Below are 18,934 nucleotides of genomic sequence, written 5' to 3'. Positions count from 1 at the left end.
GTAGGGCTGCGGCTTCTGGCACAGTTATTAGGAGGCATGCATGGCTAAAGGAACAAAATTTACCTGAACAGGTAAAGGCAAAATTATTGGATGCTCCAGTTCAGCCTAATGTTTTGTTTGGATCAAAAGCTGAAGAGGTGATTAAAAAGATGGAGGATAAGGCGAAATCAATGCAAACAGTTAAAGATTTCTTACAAGTACAGCCTCCTAGATTTAGCAGGAATTGGCCTTCGAAAAATTGGTCCTTTCCCTCTTCAGACAGGCCTCAGAGGGGTAGATATAGATGTTCCAGAGGGAGGCCTCAATCACAAGCTGCTTATAGACCAAGACAGTGGACTGCTTCCACCCCTAGGGGAGGAGAGGACAGGTCACAATCTCAAAGGAAACTAACTCAATGACTCCCTCTGTGGGGCTATAGGAATTTCTTCCCTGGAAGCCCCTCTCGGAGGAAAACTCTCTCTTTTTTATCAAAATTGGACTCAAATAACCCAAGACAAATGGGTTTTGGAAGTGGTTTTAAGAGGTTACAAATTCCATTTTCATACCTTGCCAAGGCCAAGCGGATGGCTAGACCTTCCAAAACACCAATGGATGGAGGCCTTAAACCAGGTGGAAGCTCTTTTGGCTATGAATGCCATAGAACTGGTTCCTCTTTCAGAGAGGGGAAAAGGGTTTTATTCAAGGCTCTTTCTAGTCCCAAGGAAGCAAAACTCATGGAGACCCATTCTGGATCTGTCGGTCTTGAACACCTTTCTAGAGATTCCAAAATTCAAGATGCTTACTTTACAGCAGCTACTTCCAATGCTGTCCAAAAATGCATGGATGGTAACTTTGGATTTAAAGGAGGCATATTTACACATTCCCATCAGGCAGGATCGCAGAAAATACCTCAGGTTCATAGCCGGATCGAGGCACTTTCAATTCTCTTCGCTACCCTTTGGATTATTTACTGCGCCCAGGGTCTTCACCAAATGCCTGGCTCCAGTAGTAGCTTACTGCAGACTCAAGGGAATTCAAATTTATCCTTATCTGGACGATTGTCTAATTCAGGCAGACAGCAAGGATGTCTTACTCCAGCATCTAGAATTTTTACAGAACCTCCTCAAGTTCCTGGGATTCTCTGTAAACATAAAAAAGTCCAATTTGACTCCATCACAACAGATAACTTTTCTGGGTGCTCTTCTAAACACCACAACCCAGATGGCATTTCTGACATCTGAAAAACAATTTCAGCTGGCTTCAACTTTCAAAACCTTGGCAACGTTAACTCAGATATCTGCAAGGAAATTCCTGCAGGCTTTGGGTTACATGGCCTCCTGCATCCTTCTCGTACCATATGCCAGACTACACGTGAGGAAAATACAGTGGTACCTAAAAAAGTGTATAGTCTCAGCATTGCCACAGTTTAGACATACTGATCTCCGTTCTTCCTTGCCTTCAAAAGGAATTTCTTTGGTGGTCCAGAGCATGTGCTCTAAACAAAGGGAAACCCTTCCGTCTGCGTCCTGCCACTCAGATTCTAACCACGGATGCCTCGGATTATGCTTGGGGAACCCATTTTCAGGGCAACTGTTTGCAGGGCCTTTGGACAAAGGATCAGAAGCACCTGCATATCAATTTAAAGGAAATGTTAGCCGTTCAGAAAGCTCTATTGGCCTTCAGGAATCTTTTACAACCAGGACAACTACTAATACGGACAGACAACAACACAGTTATGTGGTACATAAACAAGCAAGGGGGATCTCATTCCTACCCCCTTTGCAGACTAGCCATGGATCTATGGAACACAGCTCTAGCTTGCAATCTGGATCTTCAAGCTCAGTTTCTACCAGGGAAACAAAACTTCCTGGCAGACAGTCTGAGCAGAAACCTTTTGGATCCACACGAGTGGATGCTGGACACCAAAATATTCAGGATGATAACAGCAGTCTGGGGATGTCCTCACATAGACCTCTTTGCATCCCTTCTCAATCATCAACTACAGAATTTTTGCACCAGGACTTTCCACAGAGAAGCTTGGAAAGTGGATGCCCTGTCATTCAGTTGGAGGAACCTCTCTGGGTATGCCTTTCCGCCTCTTCCTCTTCTTCCACGGGTCTTATTGAAGATAAAACAGGACAAGCCCAAGATGATAATCTTGCTGGCTCCAAATTAGCCTCGGCAGTTTTGGTATCCAACTCTAAAAAACCTATGTCTGGAGCCCCCTTGGGTTTTACCTCAGTCTCCGAACCTTCTGTCCCAACATCAGGGTCAGGTTCTACACTCTCATGTCAGAACTCTCAGCCTGGCGGCCTGGTTAATCCAGGGCCTTTGATTTCTTCTTTCCTACCCAAGCAGGTTATGGATGTCATTTTAGAAGCCAGACGTCCTAGCACTAGAAAATCTTATGCAGGAAAATGGAAATGATTTTGTTCCTGGATGCAGGCTCAGGATTCTGATCCTCTTCTTCCTAACATTACCTTAATTTTACTTTACTTGACAGATCTCTTACATATGGGTCTCTCTCTCTCTCTTCCATTAAGATACATGCCTCTGCTATTTCTGCTCATTATAATACAGACCCTCCCATCTTTTCCCACCAGCTCATGAGACAGTTTCTCAGAGGAGCTAAGAACTTAAGACCTCCTAGATCTCCTCCCATTCCTGCTTGGGATCTCAACTATGTTCTGGAAAAACTAACCTTGCCTCCTTTTGAGCCTGCTGCCTCTTCTGACATCATGTTTTTATCTTGGAAAACAGCAATCTTGTTAGCCCTAACCTCTGCCAGGAGAGTTTCAGAGTTACAAGCTCTTATGGCTGTGGAACCTTATATTATTTTTCATCAAGACAGGGTATCTTTGAGGACTAATCCTACCTTCATGCCTAAAGTGGTTTCCAAAGTGGCTTTAAATCAAACTATCCACTTGCCAACCTTTTTCCCCACTCCTCAAAATAAAGGGGAAAGGATCTTACATTCCTTGGATGTACACAGACAACTACGTTTTTACCTGGACAGAACCAAGGACATCAGAAAATCAGAACAATTGTTTGTCTCTTATGCTTCAAGTTCCCAAGGTAAAGCCATTTCATAACAGACCATTTCTAAATGGATTGCTCATGGAATCCGATTTTGTTATTCACACCATGGAAAGCAAATCCCAGGGAGTATACGGACTCATTCCACCAGAGCTGCTTCCACTTCTGCGGCCTTCCTCAGGGGAGTTCCTACCAAAGACATTTTGGAAGCTGCAACTTGGAGTTCAGTGCATACTTTTTCTAAGCACTACAATCTACCTCTCTACTCTAAGTCTAGGGCAGGCTTTGCCTCTGCAGTCTTGCAGGGCCTTTTAGCCGCCCCTTCTTCTTTATGACCACCTCCCTTTCATTCAGCTTTGGGATTCTACCCTACAGTCATGACTGCAACAGTGAAACATGATGAACATAGTACAGTTGTGTACACCTACCATAAATGTAGATGTTCGAGTGTCTTCACTGTTGCAGTCTGGGTTTCCCTCCCTCCCTCCCTCCTGTCCCCTCTTATTTTTACTTTTCACCATTCTTCTGAGGTGTATTTGCAAAGGTTTTGGGACCTTTTTCATTTTGGGACTCCTGACATCTGGGGCAAGAAAAACTGGAGAAGATGGCGTCGGCTGTCAGCTTTGTACTCCTGGCACTCTGACATCAGGGAGCATAGCTGAACAGCCGACGCCGGTCCCAGACTTTGGGATTCTGGCCGACCGAGGGCTGCCTGCCGGCAGGGTAGAACCCTACAGTCATGACTGCAACAGTGAAGACATTCGAACATCTACATTTATGGTAGGTGTACACAACTGTACTTTTCCCTTCTTTACTGTGTTCCTTCTGCTGTCTCCCCTTCTGCCAGTATATCCTCTGACAATTCCAAAGGTGAGAAGTGTATTGACAAGCTCTGTCACTATACTCTGTATCCTACAGACTGCTAAGAGGTAACCTCTCTGTCATACAAGTCATCCTCCAACCTAGTAGTGATGAATTTACTGCACATGACCAAGTCAGACAGCATCAGAAATACTCTGTCTAGGGAATCTAAACCTCTTCTGTAACATCAACAGAATGGATTGGAGGGACAGGTACATCCCACAGAGGATACCAGTTTTCTGGAACAGACTCCTCATTCACATGAAACAAAATTCATCCCGGTCTACATCCAAGTGCAATTTGGCTCTATGGGCGGGAAACAAAATTTACCACAGGATTGCCCCCTCTACTGCTAATGGACAGAAGCAGCTCCTAAATGCTTTATCCTATGCATGCGTCCCTTTTAAATTATGAGGGGGTATCTGTATGGTATGATTCCATTTATTCTCATTGGGGTAGTATATAATTATCGACCTTGGGTTGGGTAAGGTCCATATCTTGACAAATGGGATATATGAGTACAAGCACAAAAAGGCAAAATGGCTTGGCTTGAAATGGCCAACAGAGATAGCTAGCCTAGTGCTTGCCTATGAACCAGTACACTACAACATGTGAGAGATGCACTTATCTAGCCAAACTGGAGGTAAAGCTCTCTCCCACCAAGACTGAACTTGACAGTCATGAGGAGAAGGTAAACATTTGCACCACACCACACTCATCACATAGTTTCACTAAATCTACACCACCAAAATCCACACATAGTAACACAAAAACATTCGCGGAGGCTCTCAATAATAATCTGTCTAAGCAACAGAGACCTCCAAAGCAGAAACACAAGCAACGTCCATCCCCCAACACAACCCAAATAACACATCCCACAGACTCACTGTGCCACTCAACCACATCCATTAAGGCAAAACAGCGTACCCAACACACTAGTCATAGGTGACTCTATAGTCAGGCACACTGATGTCCCACTCACCAGGCTAAACAAGGAGAAAGTTACTGTCAGCTGCCTGTCGGGTGCCAGGATCCGCCACAACCCACGCACTCAGGTTACTCCACAAGTACAAATATGACTATGTCATTGTCCATGTTGGTGTGAATGACCTGAGACCTACCTCCCTGAACTACATGAAAAGAGACATGGAAGAGCTCTCCAATGTTGTAGCCCAGGCAGGTATGACCCTAGCCCTGAATAGCATTCTGTCATCGCCCAAATGATTCCACAGTACAAGGACAAAATGATTGACTTCAACAATTGGCTAAGTTTCTGGTGCCCTTCTATGGGGATTCAGTGTCTGTCTGCTTGGGATGACATGGTCGACAGACCACGATACTTTGCCACAGATGGCCTGCACCTGTCGCCCCTGGGATTCCGGATACTGGCTAAGGCTCTTGCTGCCCCTGTGGTGCCTTTTTTAGGCAAGGTTCAAATAACAAATTCACCACGTTAACAGGAGCAGGCAAGCAAAAACTGAGGGTAATGCTACTCAATGCTAGAAGTCTAACTCTCAAAATGCACTCACTCGAGGCACTCCTTACAATGGAGAGCATCGATATCTGTGCAGTGACTGAGACCTGTTTCAAGGCTCCAGAGAGCACCCCTGCACTACCAGGCTGTAACTCATACCACATATTTCGGCCATGTAACCTGGACCGAAACACCAAAGGCGGAGGTGTGTCCATATTCATTAAGGATATCCACACCTCCAGGCTAGTTGCTCAGCATAATGCATCCGAGGTTATTCAAGTGCAACTAACTCTGTGCATAACTGCAATCCAAATTGTAGCGTGCTACAGATCCCCCACCATGCCCCAGGATTCCCACTCCTCTTTTCTTGATGTACTGGAAAACACTAGGGTTCAAACAAACACCCTAATAATGGGCGATTTCAACTACCCCACCATTAACTGGGAAAACTACTCGTGTACCAACTCCTTAGCTCAACGCTTTCTAGAATTCATAACCTCCAATGCCCTAGATCAACTTATCCACACCCCCACCAGGGGCAACAATATCCTAGACCTAGTCATTACCAACATGAGTGACCTGAAGTTCCACACCTGAAGTCAACTCCTCGTTGGTCCGATCCGACCATAAGCTAATCTCCCTTGATATCCACATACCGCCCCCACCCCCCATTAAGGGAGCCATGGTAAAAAAGTTCTCCAAAGCCAACTTCATGCTTCTTAAGACAGAAGTGGTGAACTTCATGACACCCATGCAGATGGACAATACAGTTACAACTGCTGAATCCTACACAAATGCACTCTATAAGCATTTACACAAGTGCATGGATCGTGCTATCCCAAATAGAACCAAGATGCTATCCTCCAAAAAAAAGGAAGCCAATCTGGTGGTCCCATGCCATAAACAAACTGTACAACAGAAGGAAGAAACTGTTGCAAACTAGAGTAAAATCCCTTGAGAGGAGGAGCTCCCTGGTCAGCCTTAGTAAGAAGCTGAGATCCCTTATAAGATTCTCCAAAGCTAGCTACGAAAACAAAATCACCACTAATTCTAAGGATAACCACAAAGCATTCTATAGCTATGTCAAGAATCTCGATGGCAACACCCAGATCTGCTCTGAGTTACAGCACAAAGGTACAAAAATTACAGAACCAACTGATATTGCCAGCATCCTAGCAGATAGGTTCAGTGCTAACTTTATCCCCCCTTCACCCTCTAAAGGGTCCATATCTATACAGGAAGAATGGTTGGATTAGTGTCATGGGTAGTGTGCAGTAGTAGTGGGGGGAACATGGCTCTTAGTCATTGATTTGATGTTTGTCAGGTTTATACTGAACCTTATTCATTCTGACTGTTCCTGAAGTACCTGTTTGAAATCTTTCCAGATGCTATTAATATTCTTTGCTCCCTTTCTTCATCTCCCAAATAGTAACTTTGTAAATTAGTTTCTTCACAGGAAATGCGCAACTGTAGTTAAATTGTTTTGTGGCTTATATTATGGAATACTCAAATTAAATAAATGCTGGTGCTTCCAGCCCTGACTATAGTTTTGTTATTTAACATCTTTCTGTTCTATGAAGTATGCTTGCCCTGGACACTGGACAGTGAAATATGTGCATTCTTCTGTGACATTCAAGTTTTACAATTCCTGATGTGGTTTTGATAATGTAGACTAGTGACATCTGCCATCATTCTCTTGATAATTGGAGACATTGTCTTAAAATTCATCTCCTTCACAAATGAATCAACATGTTCCCTTTTTACTACAGAAAACGATGGAGGTATGCCACACCACAGGCTTTGTAGAAAAAATCAACTGTGCTTTATCAAAAAAGGATGAGTATAAGAGGTAAGACTAATGACTGTTAAATTAGATTCTTTCCTGTACTGTTACACTCTGACTATGGCTTAAGCTTAAACAGATTTATTTGTTGCAAGTATTTTGCTTAATATTTGTGACCTGTAGTGTATCTGCCTTCTGTGTCATAGGGAAAGCAGTGTGCACATTGTCATAACAGAATCAATTCATTAGCAGCATAGGCACCACATAACCTCCATTGTTTGACATCACTGCAAGGATGCATCCTTTATGAGCTAGTAAGAGTGTGAAAATACTTCAGAAGATTGTAAAAGGGCTTGTATTCCTAAAAAGGTGTACAGCTGTTACTATTTTTAAGGTACTTGTTCAGCTTCAGTCAAGTTGCTCCTTGTGCTGGTTGCACTGATGCAAGCAGAAAATCTGAACATTGCCATAGTTACTGAGAAGCAGTGCATTGAGAACTATGGCTGTCGTGTTTGTATACCAAAGTACTTTATGCCAGAAGGATCTGGTGGGGAAGACGATGACAGCGGGTTATTTCTGTACATATGACATTGAATTAAGTTAGTACAGCTGTTGAGCCGCCAAAGACTAGAAGAAACTGTGTAGCTCATCCTGCAGCTAGGAAAGGGCAATATTCTCTAAGTTGGGTTATTTAGATGGAGTTGTAACCAAGTAGGAGGAGATGGGAGATGGTAGAAGGAATCTTTAGAATACATGTATTATAGGCAGCTACTGTTGATTTGGATCTTGCTATACTATCTGTGAACTTACATAGGGCAGGAATAAAACATTTGGTGCTGCAACCCACTGACAAGGTTACACCTTTTATCTGATGCTTAATGGGGCTGACTAGAGCATTTCTGGACTGGAAGTAGATGGTCATCTGGAGAGGAGATGCACCTTTTAAAGTACAAGGACTGAAAACGTTTCCTAGAAATGCCAGGATTGTAATTGTTAATGAGTGGCAGTCCATCTCAGAGTGTACCCCTACTCTAAAGTACAGTGACCTCAGAGTTGGTCCACAAAACTAGCAGAAAAGTGGTGGTTTGCTGATCCTTCAATATTACTGGTGGATTTCCCACAGGAAATTTAATCAACGGTTCATAGGTGATTACTAGGCTATTTGCCCAATGCCATTTTAAGCCTATAGGTTTGTACGGGATTACTAAGCTAAGAGTTTAAGATCATAGCATCATAGGAGGTTACTAGGCTAATGGTCGTAGGGCCCTTACGAGCCTAGCCAAGTTCAACCTTTGTTCCCAAGGGTGTCTGGTTCAAACAGACACTAAAATCAGTACCTATTGCCCCTGTCCAAGAGGGACGAGGGACACAGGTGGAACTTTCAGGGTGAATTTCCAGTTACCCATCCAGGTGTCCAAATTGTGCTTAAATAGGGCCAACAAGAGGCTTAGTTTAACATGAATAGGAAGCTTGTTCCAAAAGTGGGGGCAGCCTCTGTGATATAGATCTCTCTCTCTCCAGCAAGTTCTGTTGATATCTCATAGCAGGTTAAGGTCCTTTGAGCAAGTGACCCGTGTGCCATTTGATTTGTATATGTGCAGCATTTCCATTAAAGCTGGGTCAGAGATTGCTCTGTGTGCAGGGCACAGGTCACCTCTGAGCAGTCTGTGTGACACCAAGTAAAGTGACAGTGATTTCAATCTGGCCGCATAAAACAGATCTTGAAGATCCTGACTTTCTTTGTAAGGAACCTTTGTGGTTTCTCCAGTTGCTTCAGGTGTTAGGAAAGGAACGTACCAAAGGGAATGTTGTACTCTATTATTGGCTTGATGAGGGAAGAGTACGGGGGGGTTATAACCTCTTTTTTTGCAGAGGCAGTGTCATTACTTAAAAGATGAGCAATATAAAATGTCCTTCTTACCACTGTGGAGACATGGTGATCGAATTTAAGATTGCTGTCAACCTATGTGCCCAGATCTCTCACCACTGACTGTGTGCTTTAGGGTATTGCTATTGATGTAGTAGTTTGCAGGAATGTTGCCCTTGCTGAAGGGGATGATAATGCATTTTTTTGCATTAAGTTTAAGACCATGACTTTGGCACCAGTCATTAATCTGTGTAAGACCTTCTTGCAGGATGTTGACATCGCTAGGGGTTTCAATGATTGCCCCAGTTTGCAGTCATCAGCAAACTTTGTCAGACACGGACGGTCCTTTAGTCTTAGCCTGTACTTTCATAAAAGTAGATTCCAAACAGTAGTGGTCTCGGAACCAATCCCTGTGTAACATCAGTGGTTATGGGTCTGCCGGAGGATGTGGAGTCCCCTATTTTGACCGTATGAGTTCTATCAGTGAGCTAGTTTGCAACCCACTTGACAATATATGCGTTGATACCCAGCTGGGGTGAGTTTATCAATGATGCCTGAGTGGGGGATTGTATCAAAGCCTTTGGCTAAGTCTAGGTAGGCTATATGCACAGGTTTTCCCTCGTCTAAGAAGTCCAGCAAGTTTAACAGGCATGATCTCCCCTTGACAAAGCCAAAATGAGTGAGGTCAGGCGTTTGGAGATTTCCTGTATCTTTGTTACTAAGGTCCATAAAGATTCATCTGATGTTAATGTTCATTCCATTCATCACTAATGGATTATCAGTTCCATCCTCGGAACAGAGTTTGCCTTATACCAAGCTTGTGCCAGCCAAAAACTCTCAAGCTAAGCTTTTACCCACAATACCTTTCTCCCTGTTACCTCAGATCTCATTTGCCACGTAGCCATAAAGCCACATTCAAGCCAGCTCTCAGCTATGTCTTTGATATTTTTGATATACAAGTGCTTATTGAAAAGTCTTGATAGCTTACCCTTCTTTATTTTGCTTGTGTCTACCTGTTGCTAAGTTTTCAACCCTCTCTTCCAACTTTTTCCTGTCAAACTACCAGTTGGTAATCTCTCTACCATCGCTGGTACACACTCCCTTTTTTCTACCCACTGTGGTAATCTTCTAGTACCATTGTTGGTATTTTCCTTCTCGTTTTTCTGCGTAGCTGTGTGTATAATATTTTTTTTTGTTGTTATTGCCTTGTTTTTCTTTGTACTGCTTTGATTGTGTTGGTTTTGACATGTCTAAAAAAGGGCACTTCAGGCTTCAAACAATGTCTGAAGTGTGGGAGAAAAATGCCGAATAGTGACACTCATGATGACTGTGTATTGTTTGGGAGTGCCTCGTCTCTCTGTCCAACTGCCTTGCTCTATTTGTCAGGGATTTAGTTCTCGTACCTTGAATGAACTAAAGAATAAATTGATTCTAAAGGGCCTTCGTAAATTGCCCTTTTCAGAGGCTCTCTCTGCGTCTGAGGTTTTGCCTCCACCTAGAAAAGAAAAAAAGAGACAACATTCAGATGTTCTTCGTGTTTCACTGTTGCAGTCATTACATTTGGGTAATCTGCTGGCAGGTTGCCCTCAGTCAGCCTGAATTCCAAAGTCTTGGGTCCTGCATCGGTTGCTGTCTTCTCTTCCATGGCGTCAGGTCATCAAGGGTATAAAACATGCAGCCAACGCCATTTTCTTCAGTCTTTCTTGCCGTGCGGTGCCTGAAGCAGAAGCATTTCGCAAGTGCCAGTCGGTCAACTACTGAAATATTTGAATTTGAGTTTCAGAACCAAAGTCTTCACTAAAGCTAAGTACCCCGTTGGGGAAACTTTTTTCTTGCTTTTTACCGATGTCAGAAAAAATAAATAATTGTATTACTTGTGGGAAGCAAATACCTCATAAGGATTTCCATTTATACTGTATTCCTTGCCTAGGCCCTGATCACAATGTGCCTGGCTGTCTGTTTTGTGCTAGATTTAACCAACGCACTATTAAGCGTCGGTATATTTTTGCATCAAAGTATTTTGGAAACAGATTTAACTATCCAGAAATGTCATCAGATAGCAATCCGACTACCGGAGTACATAAAAAACGCAAAGAAAAGGACAGAGAAAGGCAGGCGAGATCCAAAACCGACGATGAAGCTTCTCCTAAGCCAGTCGCTAGTTCGCCGGTACTCAGTGAGGTGCTTTCGCAGCCCCTGATACCCGCTACCTTCGAGTCGCAGGCCTCTACCGACACCCATGTGGAGTCCAGCATGCCGCAAGATGCTCAAGGTATTGGACCGACTGATGTATTTCCCTTGGATTGGTCTGGAGCCGCTGAGCAGGCACCGGCTTCTGAGGGTGTATTCAGACCTCAACATTTGTATATCAAACCGACAGCTGCCAAACCAAAGACAAAAGCAACTTCTAAAACTAAAAAAACTGACGCATGAGCCACGTGCTCAGGCCTCTATGCCTAAAAAACAGATGATCAAAATGGCTGAAGACCTTATTACCTTGATCAGGGGTACCCATCCCCCTCCAGATAAGAGGCCTAGGCAAGACACTGATTATGAATTTCAGATCAGGTTTCAATTTCTTCTGATTCCTCTTCTGATCAGGAATTGTCTATACCTCCCTATGAGAATTCTGATGCTGAGGAGTCTGTTCCATCTACATCTCCTCCTGAGGGTTACTCATTTGGAGAAACCCTACATACTTTGAGGGAGCATTTTCACTGGGAGAGTCAAGACTTCTCAGAATCAAAAAAGAGGCTCAAGGATTTCCTTCTTCTCCCTCAGCGCAAGCCTTTAGCCATTCCCCCCGTTTTAGACATTGTGGATGATGTGTTTTCGGAGTCCAGCTTGACCCCTGACTCCTTACCTCCGGCTCCCAGTAAGCCTGATCGATATTACAGGGTCCCTGACTCACATACATTTTTATTTAGAAACCCTGCTGCTGATCCTGAAACTATTTCACAGGGCCCAAAGGGAGTTAAGGCCTCAACAGCAAAAAATCCTACCCCCTCTGACAGAGATTCAAGGGCATTGAACAGATGGGGGAAAAAAGGTTTATACATCTGCAACCTTGGCAATCAGGGCCTTAAACTGTCAATTTCATATGCTTAAGTACCAACAACATGTTATGGGATTGCTGAAACAGAAAATGATGTTGATTTCAGAATGTGGAGAAAATAAAAAATTGCAGGAATTATTGCATGCAGCTGAACAAGTTGGAAAGCATACTTTGCAATGTGGTTTTGATTCTTTAGAGGCCTCCTGCAGGGCTGCAGTTACTGGATCTGTGATCAGGAGGCATGCCTGGTTAAAGGAACAAAATTTGCCTGCTCATGTTAAAGCTAAATTGCTAGATGCACCTTTACAGCATGATTCTCTATTTGGTATTAAGGCAGAGGAGGTTTTAAAGAAAAATGGAAGACAAAGCTAAGTCTATGTAAACTGTTAAAGACTTCTTACAAGTGCAGCCACCAAGATTCAGTAGACACTGGCCTACAAAAAATTGGTCCTTTCCTGTGTCAGACAGAGCCCAAAGGGGCAAATCAAGACGCCCTAAGGGTTCCAGATACCAAGGGCAAGACTCATATAGGTCAAAGCAATGGGGCACATCCACCTCCAAATCTGGAGGAGATAAAGCGCAAACCTACAGAAAGCAATCTCAATGACTTCCCTCTGCCTACACCAAGCACTTAACTTTTGGCAGCACCCATAGGGGGAAACTTAGCACTTATTGCTCAAAATTGGAAGTTAATAACCCAGGACAAGTGGGTACTAAACATTGTATCACAGGGATACAGATTCCATTTCCACACTCTGCCAGAGACAAATATTGGCCAGATCTGCCAAAACAATCATTGGGCAGAGGCACAGAAACAGGTTACATCACTCATGGATATGAGGGCCATTCAAACAGTACCAGAACAGGAAAAAGGACAAGGTTTTTACTCAAGACTGTTCTTGGTACCCAGAAAGGACAAGGCCTGGCGGCCAGTACTGAATTTATCGATTTTGAACACATGCCTGGACATTCCAAAATTCAAAATGCTGACTTTACAGCAGCTTCTGCCCATGCTGGGCAAGAATGCTTGGCTGGTGACTTTAGACCTAAAAAGAGGCATACCTGCATGTCCCAATAAGACAGTCATGCAGAAGATACCTCAGATTCAAGGCTGACTTAATGCATTACCAATTCTCTGCACTGCCCTTTAGATTATCTACTGCGCCCAGGGTCTTTACAAAGTGCCTGGCACCAGTAATTGCATTTTGCAGACAAAGAAGTATACAAATATATCCTTACTTGGACGACTGTCTCATTCAAGCAGAGAACAAGGACACTCTTCTTCGACACCTGGTGTTTGTGAAAAGGCTTCTAACATGCCTAGGGTACACAATAAACGAAAATAAATCACAACTAGTACCCTCTCAAAAGATACAATTCCTGGGTGCAAGCTTGCATACAACTGCCCAGATGGCTTACCTCATGCCAGACAAACAAAGGCAACTGACTACTTACTTCAAACTGATGGCAACAAAAGCACAGTCTTCTGCAAGACAAATTCTGCAGGCTTTGGGCTTCATGTCATCCTGCATCCTACTAATTCTATATGTAAGACTGCATATGAGGAAACTTCAATGATACCTAAAATGTTTATGGAGTCAACATTCACACAGTCTGGAAACGATTTCTCTCATTCCCTGCCTGCAACAGGAGTTTCTATGGTGGGCAAGGGCCTGTCACCAAAACATGGGACGGCCCTTCACTCTACCCCCTGCCAGCCAAACCTTAACAACAGATGCATCAGATTAAGCCTGGGGGGCCCACATGGCAGGAAGATGCATTCAGGGCATATGGGCACCAAAACAAATGCATCTACATATCAACCAGAAAGAGATGCTAGCTGTTCAAAATGCCCTAACAGCCTTCAAGGACTTACTCCATCCAGGGCAGCTACTGATAAAGACTGTCAACACCACAGTCATGTGGTATATAAACAAGCAAGGGGGCACACATTCATACCCCCTTTGCAGATTAGCCATGGCACTGTGGGACACAGCTTTGACCTACCAAATACATCTTCAAGCTCAATTCCTGCCAGGAAAACAAAACACTCTGGCAGACGATTTAAGCAGAAACCTTATGGATCCTCACGAGTGGAAACTAAATCCACAAGTTTTCAGCATGATAACAGAGAAATGGGGGAGCCCAGATATAGATCTATTTGCCTCTCCTCAAAATTATCAATTGAAAAGATTCTGCACAAGGGCTTATCACACACCAGCATGCAAAGTGGACGCTCTATCCTTCAGTTGGAAAAACCTATCAGTTTACGCCTTTCCTCCTCTGCCTCTTCTACCAAAAGTCCTCCTAAAAGTCAGACAAGAGAAGCCAAAGATGATATTAATTGCCCTGGACTGGCCCCGCCAATACTGGTACCCAGTCCTAAGGAGCTTGTCTCAATACCCAGCTTGGACCTTGACTGTGAAAGACCACAACTACTGTCCCAGCAAAACAATGAGATCCTGCACAATCAGCTACAGACTCTGAACCTGGCAACATGGCTAATCATGTAATCATACAAACGACACCTCTCAGTAAAGCTGTGATAGATGTCGTTTTGGAAGCCAGAAGGCCTAGTACTAGAAAATCTTATGCTGACAAATGGAAGAGATTCTGTGCTTTAAATCAGCACAAGGAACTGATACAGCAGAACCACATATTCCTCAGATATTACAATACTTGACAGATGCTTGACAAAGGCCCATCTTTCTCATCAATCAAAATCCATGCCTCTGCCATTTCGGCTCGTTTCAATACATAGCCACCAATCTTTTCTCATCCTTTAATAAAGCAGTATCTTAGAGGAGCCAAAAATTTAAGGCCTCCTAGAAGATCACCATTACCTGCATGGGACCTCAATTAATGTGTTGGAAAAGCTCACCCTGCCACCATCTGAACCAGCTGCTACCGCTGATATAAAGTTCTTATCATGGAAGACAGCTCTGCTACTAGCAATTACTTCAGCGAGAAGAGTTTCAGAGCTGCAGGCCCTCATGGCTGTAGAGCCTTTTATCATATTTTACCCAGACAGGGTGTCTCTGAGGACAAATCCTACTTTTATGCCTAAGGTGATTTCCAGTGTGGCTCTTAACCAAACAATTCATCTGCCAACTTTTTATCCAAATCCGCAGAACAAAGGGGAGAGGATTCTGCATTCCTTGGACGTACACAGACAGCTAAGATTCTACTTGAGCAGGACTAAAGCTCTAAGAAAAACTGAGCAATTACTAGTGTCATATACTGCAGGATCAGAAGGGAAGGCTATTTCAAAGCAGACAATTTCAAAGTGGATAAGCCACTGCATCCGTTTCTGCTACTTACACCATGGTAAACCTGTGCCCAAGGGCATTAGGTATCATTCCACCAGAGCAGCAGCTATTTCAGCAGCCTTTCTCAGAGGAGTACCAACCAAAGACATTCTAGGGGCTGCTACTTGGAGTTCTGTTCACACCTTTACAAAGCATTACCATTTGCCTCTTTACTCTAAATCCAGGGCAGGCTTTGCCATTGCAGTGCTGCAGGGCCTTATAGCCGCACCTAATGCTGTTTAGCTCCAGCCCCCAACCATAGCTTTGGGATTCTACCCAAATGTAATGACTGCAAAAGTGAAACACGAAGAACATAGTACAGTTGTGTACACTTACCATAAATGTAGATGTTCGAGTGTATTCACTGTTGCAGTCCAGGTTACCCTCCCGCCATCCCCCTATCATTCTAAGGTTTATCTTTCCTTCTCTATCTTCTACAACCTATGTGGTGTATTTGCTTGTAGATGAAGGTAAAGTTTATATTGATGGATGTGTGTGTGTGTGTGTGTGTGTGTGTGTGTGTGTGTGTGTGTGTGTGTGTGTGTGTGTGTATATATATATATATATATATATATATATATATATATATATATATATATAATATTGCTACCTTTTTGGGGGCATATGACATCAGGGGTAAGTAAAACTAAAGAAAATGGCATTGGCTGCATGTTTTATACTCCTGACGACCTGACGTCATGGAAGAGAAGACAGCAACCAACGCAGGACCCAAGACTTTGGAATTCAGGCCGACTGAGGGCAGCCTGCCAGCAGATTACCCAAATGTAACGACTGCAACAGTGAATACACTCGAACATCTACATTTATGGTAAGAGTACACAGCTGTACTTTCCCTCCTCACCCCCTGGTGAGAAGGACCAACAACCTAAACCCAAACTTGCGAAACTTTCTGTACCTGAACAGAAGCCAGCATCTATGGCAGTGATTTCGGTACGTCTACTACAACAACTGCGTTGACACCTCCTTCGGCACTGACTATGACCAAAACTAAGATTTTGACATCTACTCCGATCTCGGCACTGAGCCTTCCTACGGTTCCACTAGCTCAGGTGGACACTCATCCCTCAATCATCTCAAAATTGGAGACTGTGGTGCCGTTAGACATTCAAGCACAGACCCGATATTCCCCATCTGTGGACCCTTTCTTGCTGTAGGGTTTTAGTCCCTTCCTAGAGCATTCTGAGTCCCCTTCAGAGATATCCACCTGAACCACCACGAGCCTCTCTGAACAAGATGAGCTGCACCTTTGTGGACTAGCTGCTGACAGCCAGAGGGATTCCTACAGATTCAAAACCCCAGTCCCATCTTTTACTTGGAAATTCTGCTTCACGGACTCCATCTTACTCTTCTTCTTCTTCGACCTCCTTGCAGGTTTTGAAGCCCATGGCACTGACGCCTCTCTCGGCACCCTCAGCTTCGGTGCCAATAGTGGATCTCACTTTAGCCCCGGAGACTACCCTTAGTCCTTCATTTCCTTTGGAACTAGGTCTTCCTCGGACCTGGGATTGGACTACAGGCTCCTCTGTACCAAGTTCGGCGCCATCCCTGTCTACGGTGCCAGGAGGCCTGTCGGTACCAATCTAGCTTGAGGCTCCATTCCTGGGTGTGGGCTCAACAAAACAGGGTGTAACCCCGGTTCCGAGGTTGTCCTCTGTTCTGGGTTCCCACCCCTCTTCGGGCAGCCCTGCATTCCAGGCATTACAGAGGGCCCTTGCCTCTGTAGACAAGTCTTCAGCATCGGAACCCCAACCATGTCCTCCTCCCGAGCTGCAGCTGTCACAGGCCAGCATCCCAGGACATCGAGCATGGGAGCTGCAGGAGACCCTGTTGCAGGGCACCCTTTCCTGTGGGTCCTCCTCAGAAGCTCCAACTGAGGAAGTTCCAAGGAAGAAATTGTGCAAGAGGAAGCACATGAACTCCCCTGAGGAGTCCCTTGCAGATGATACGGATTACGATGAAGGGGAAGGGTCCCCAGGATCACCCCCTGAAGATGTCTCCTTTGGAGACATCCTTGAGATCTTGAAACAGAGGGGTGATTGGAAGCCCAAAAATCCTTCCTCCAAGGAATCAGTTTTCCTGCAGGCTTTTCTTGCTCAACCAGCTACCTCTGCAGGCAAGCTTGTTCATCGCCTGAAGGAACCCTTAATGCTGTTGAGGCAATCCCAAGGCGACCAGACAGGAGTCTCTCTCCCCCTGGGGAAAATCCACATTGGTCAAAAGGTTTACCAGTTGATGCTGTGGTGGTGGCAGCCACAAAGAAAGAGCTCACTGATGAGAGCCACACTGTTCACTCACCTAACAGGGAATCCCGAGCGGTGAACAGACTGGGGAAGCGAGTATTTGCTTTAACTTTTGCATTTCGGTCCATGAACTACCTGGCACATTTCACCAGACTCCAGAGAGACCTCATCTCCTAACTATCTGGTACTCCATCAGGACAGGTGTCTGATGAGGTAAATAAGGTAGCCTTGCAGCTAGCAACCCTGGAATCAATATCAAGTCCGTCCATGAGGTTAATTTCACATGCAACCGAAGGGGCGACAAGCGAGGCAGGGTCAGGTGTAGTTATGAGAAGTCACCCCTGGATGTGCCTGTGCTTTGTGGATCCTTTTAAGTCTTCCTTTCTTAATGCTCCAGTGGAAGAGTCTTCCCTGTTTGCCCCTAAAATGAAGGACATGCTACCCAGGTGTGAGCAGGATGGCAAAACCCTGTCTGCCGTTGGTGTATGTTTCTTCACTCCTCAGCTCTCCTTTTCCAGGATCCAGAAAAGTGGGAAATTGTGACACACATGGCGAGTTCACCCCCAGAGGCAGAGGAGGCAACTCTTCCAGAAGACACCCCTACAGAGCCAGAGCGGGTCCGCGTAATTAGGGTTCCAGAGATTCGTTCTCTGGACAACCCTATCAGCGCTCCTGAAGAGCGGCCCGATTGCTTTCCTCTGTAAGTAGTCGGGGGACGTCTTTCTCTGCACCCCATTGCCTGGCTATTAATTACAACTGATTCTTGGGTGCAGAAGATAATAACCAGAGGTTACCAAATTCCAATCGATTTCTACCCAAAGCCAAAGTCACAAAAGCAAATTCCCGATGTTCCACCCAGTCTAAGGGAAGAAACCGCTCTACAGATAGAAAAGCTGTATTTAAAGAGAGTCATCCAAAAAGTCCCACCAGACCAGATTGGATACGGATTCTAGACCAGATTGGATACGGATTCTACTCCAGATTCTTTTTGGTGCCAAAAAAGACAGGGGACTGGAGACCAGTTTTGGACCTCAGCTGTTTAAACAAGTTCGTCACCCAGACAAAATTCCAGATGGTCACGGTTCAGTCCATTTTCCCCTTTCTGGAGGAAGGTGATTGGATGTGCTCGATAGACCTTCAAGATGCATATTACCACATCAAAATGGACAAACGCTCCAGAAAGTTGCTTCGCTTCTGTCTGGGAGCCAGTCATTAACAGTTCTACGCTCTGCCCTTCGGACTCTCTACAGCCTCCAGAATGTTCACCAAATGCATGACAGTAGTGACAGCTCACTTGAGACTACAAGGAT

The 18,934-nt window shown here is 44.5% G+C and overlaps 1 protein-coding gene across 2 annotated transcripts in view; it reads left to right on the top strand.

Annotated features, from left to right (window-relative positions):
• Window positions 1-18,934, top strand: part of JTB (jumping translocation breakpoint) — a 377,184-nt gene that overhangs the window by 242,095 nt on the left and 116,155 nt on the right. For both annotated transcript variants that reach the window (XM_044078260.1, XM_044078259.1), the window contains one exon: window positions 7,120-7,199. In XM_044078260.1, the coding sequence (XP_043934195.1) occupies window positions 7,120-7,199 (80 nt within the window). The remainder of the gene's footprint in view (window positions 1-7,119; window positions 7,200-18,934) is intronic.

This window comes from Protopterus annectens, chromosome 7.part0 (assembly GCF_019279795.1).
Source record: "Protopterus annectens isolate FY-2018-M chromosome 7.part0, PAN1.0, whole genome shotgun sequence".
NCBI lineage: Eukaryota > Metazoa > Chordata > Ceratodontiformes > Protopteridae > Protopterus > Protopterus annectens.
Note: the sequence above shows the minus strand (reverse complement) of the source record. Positions and strands in the feature narration are given on the sequence as shown.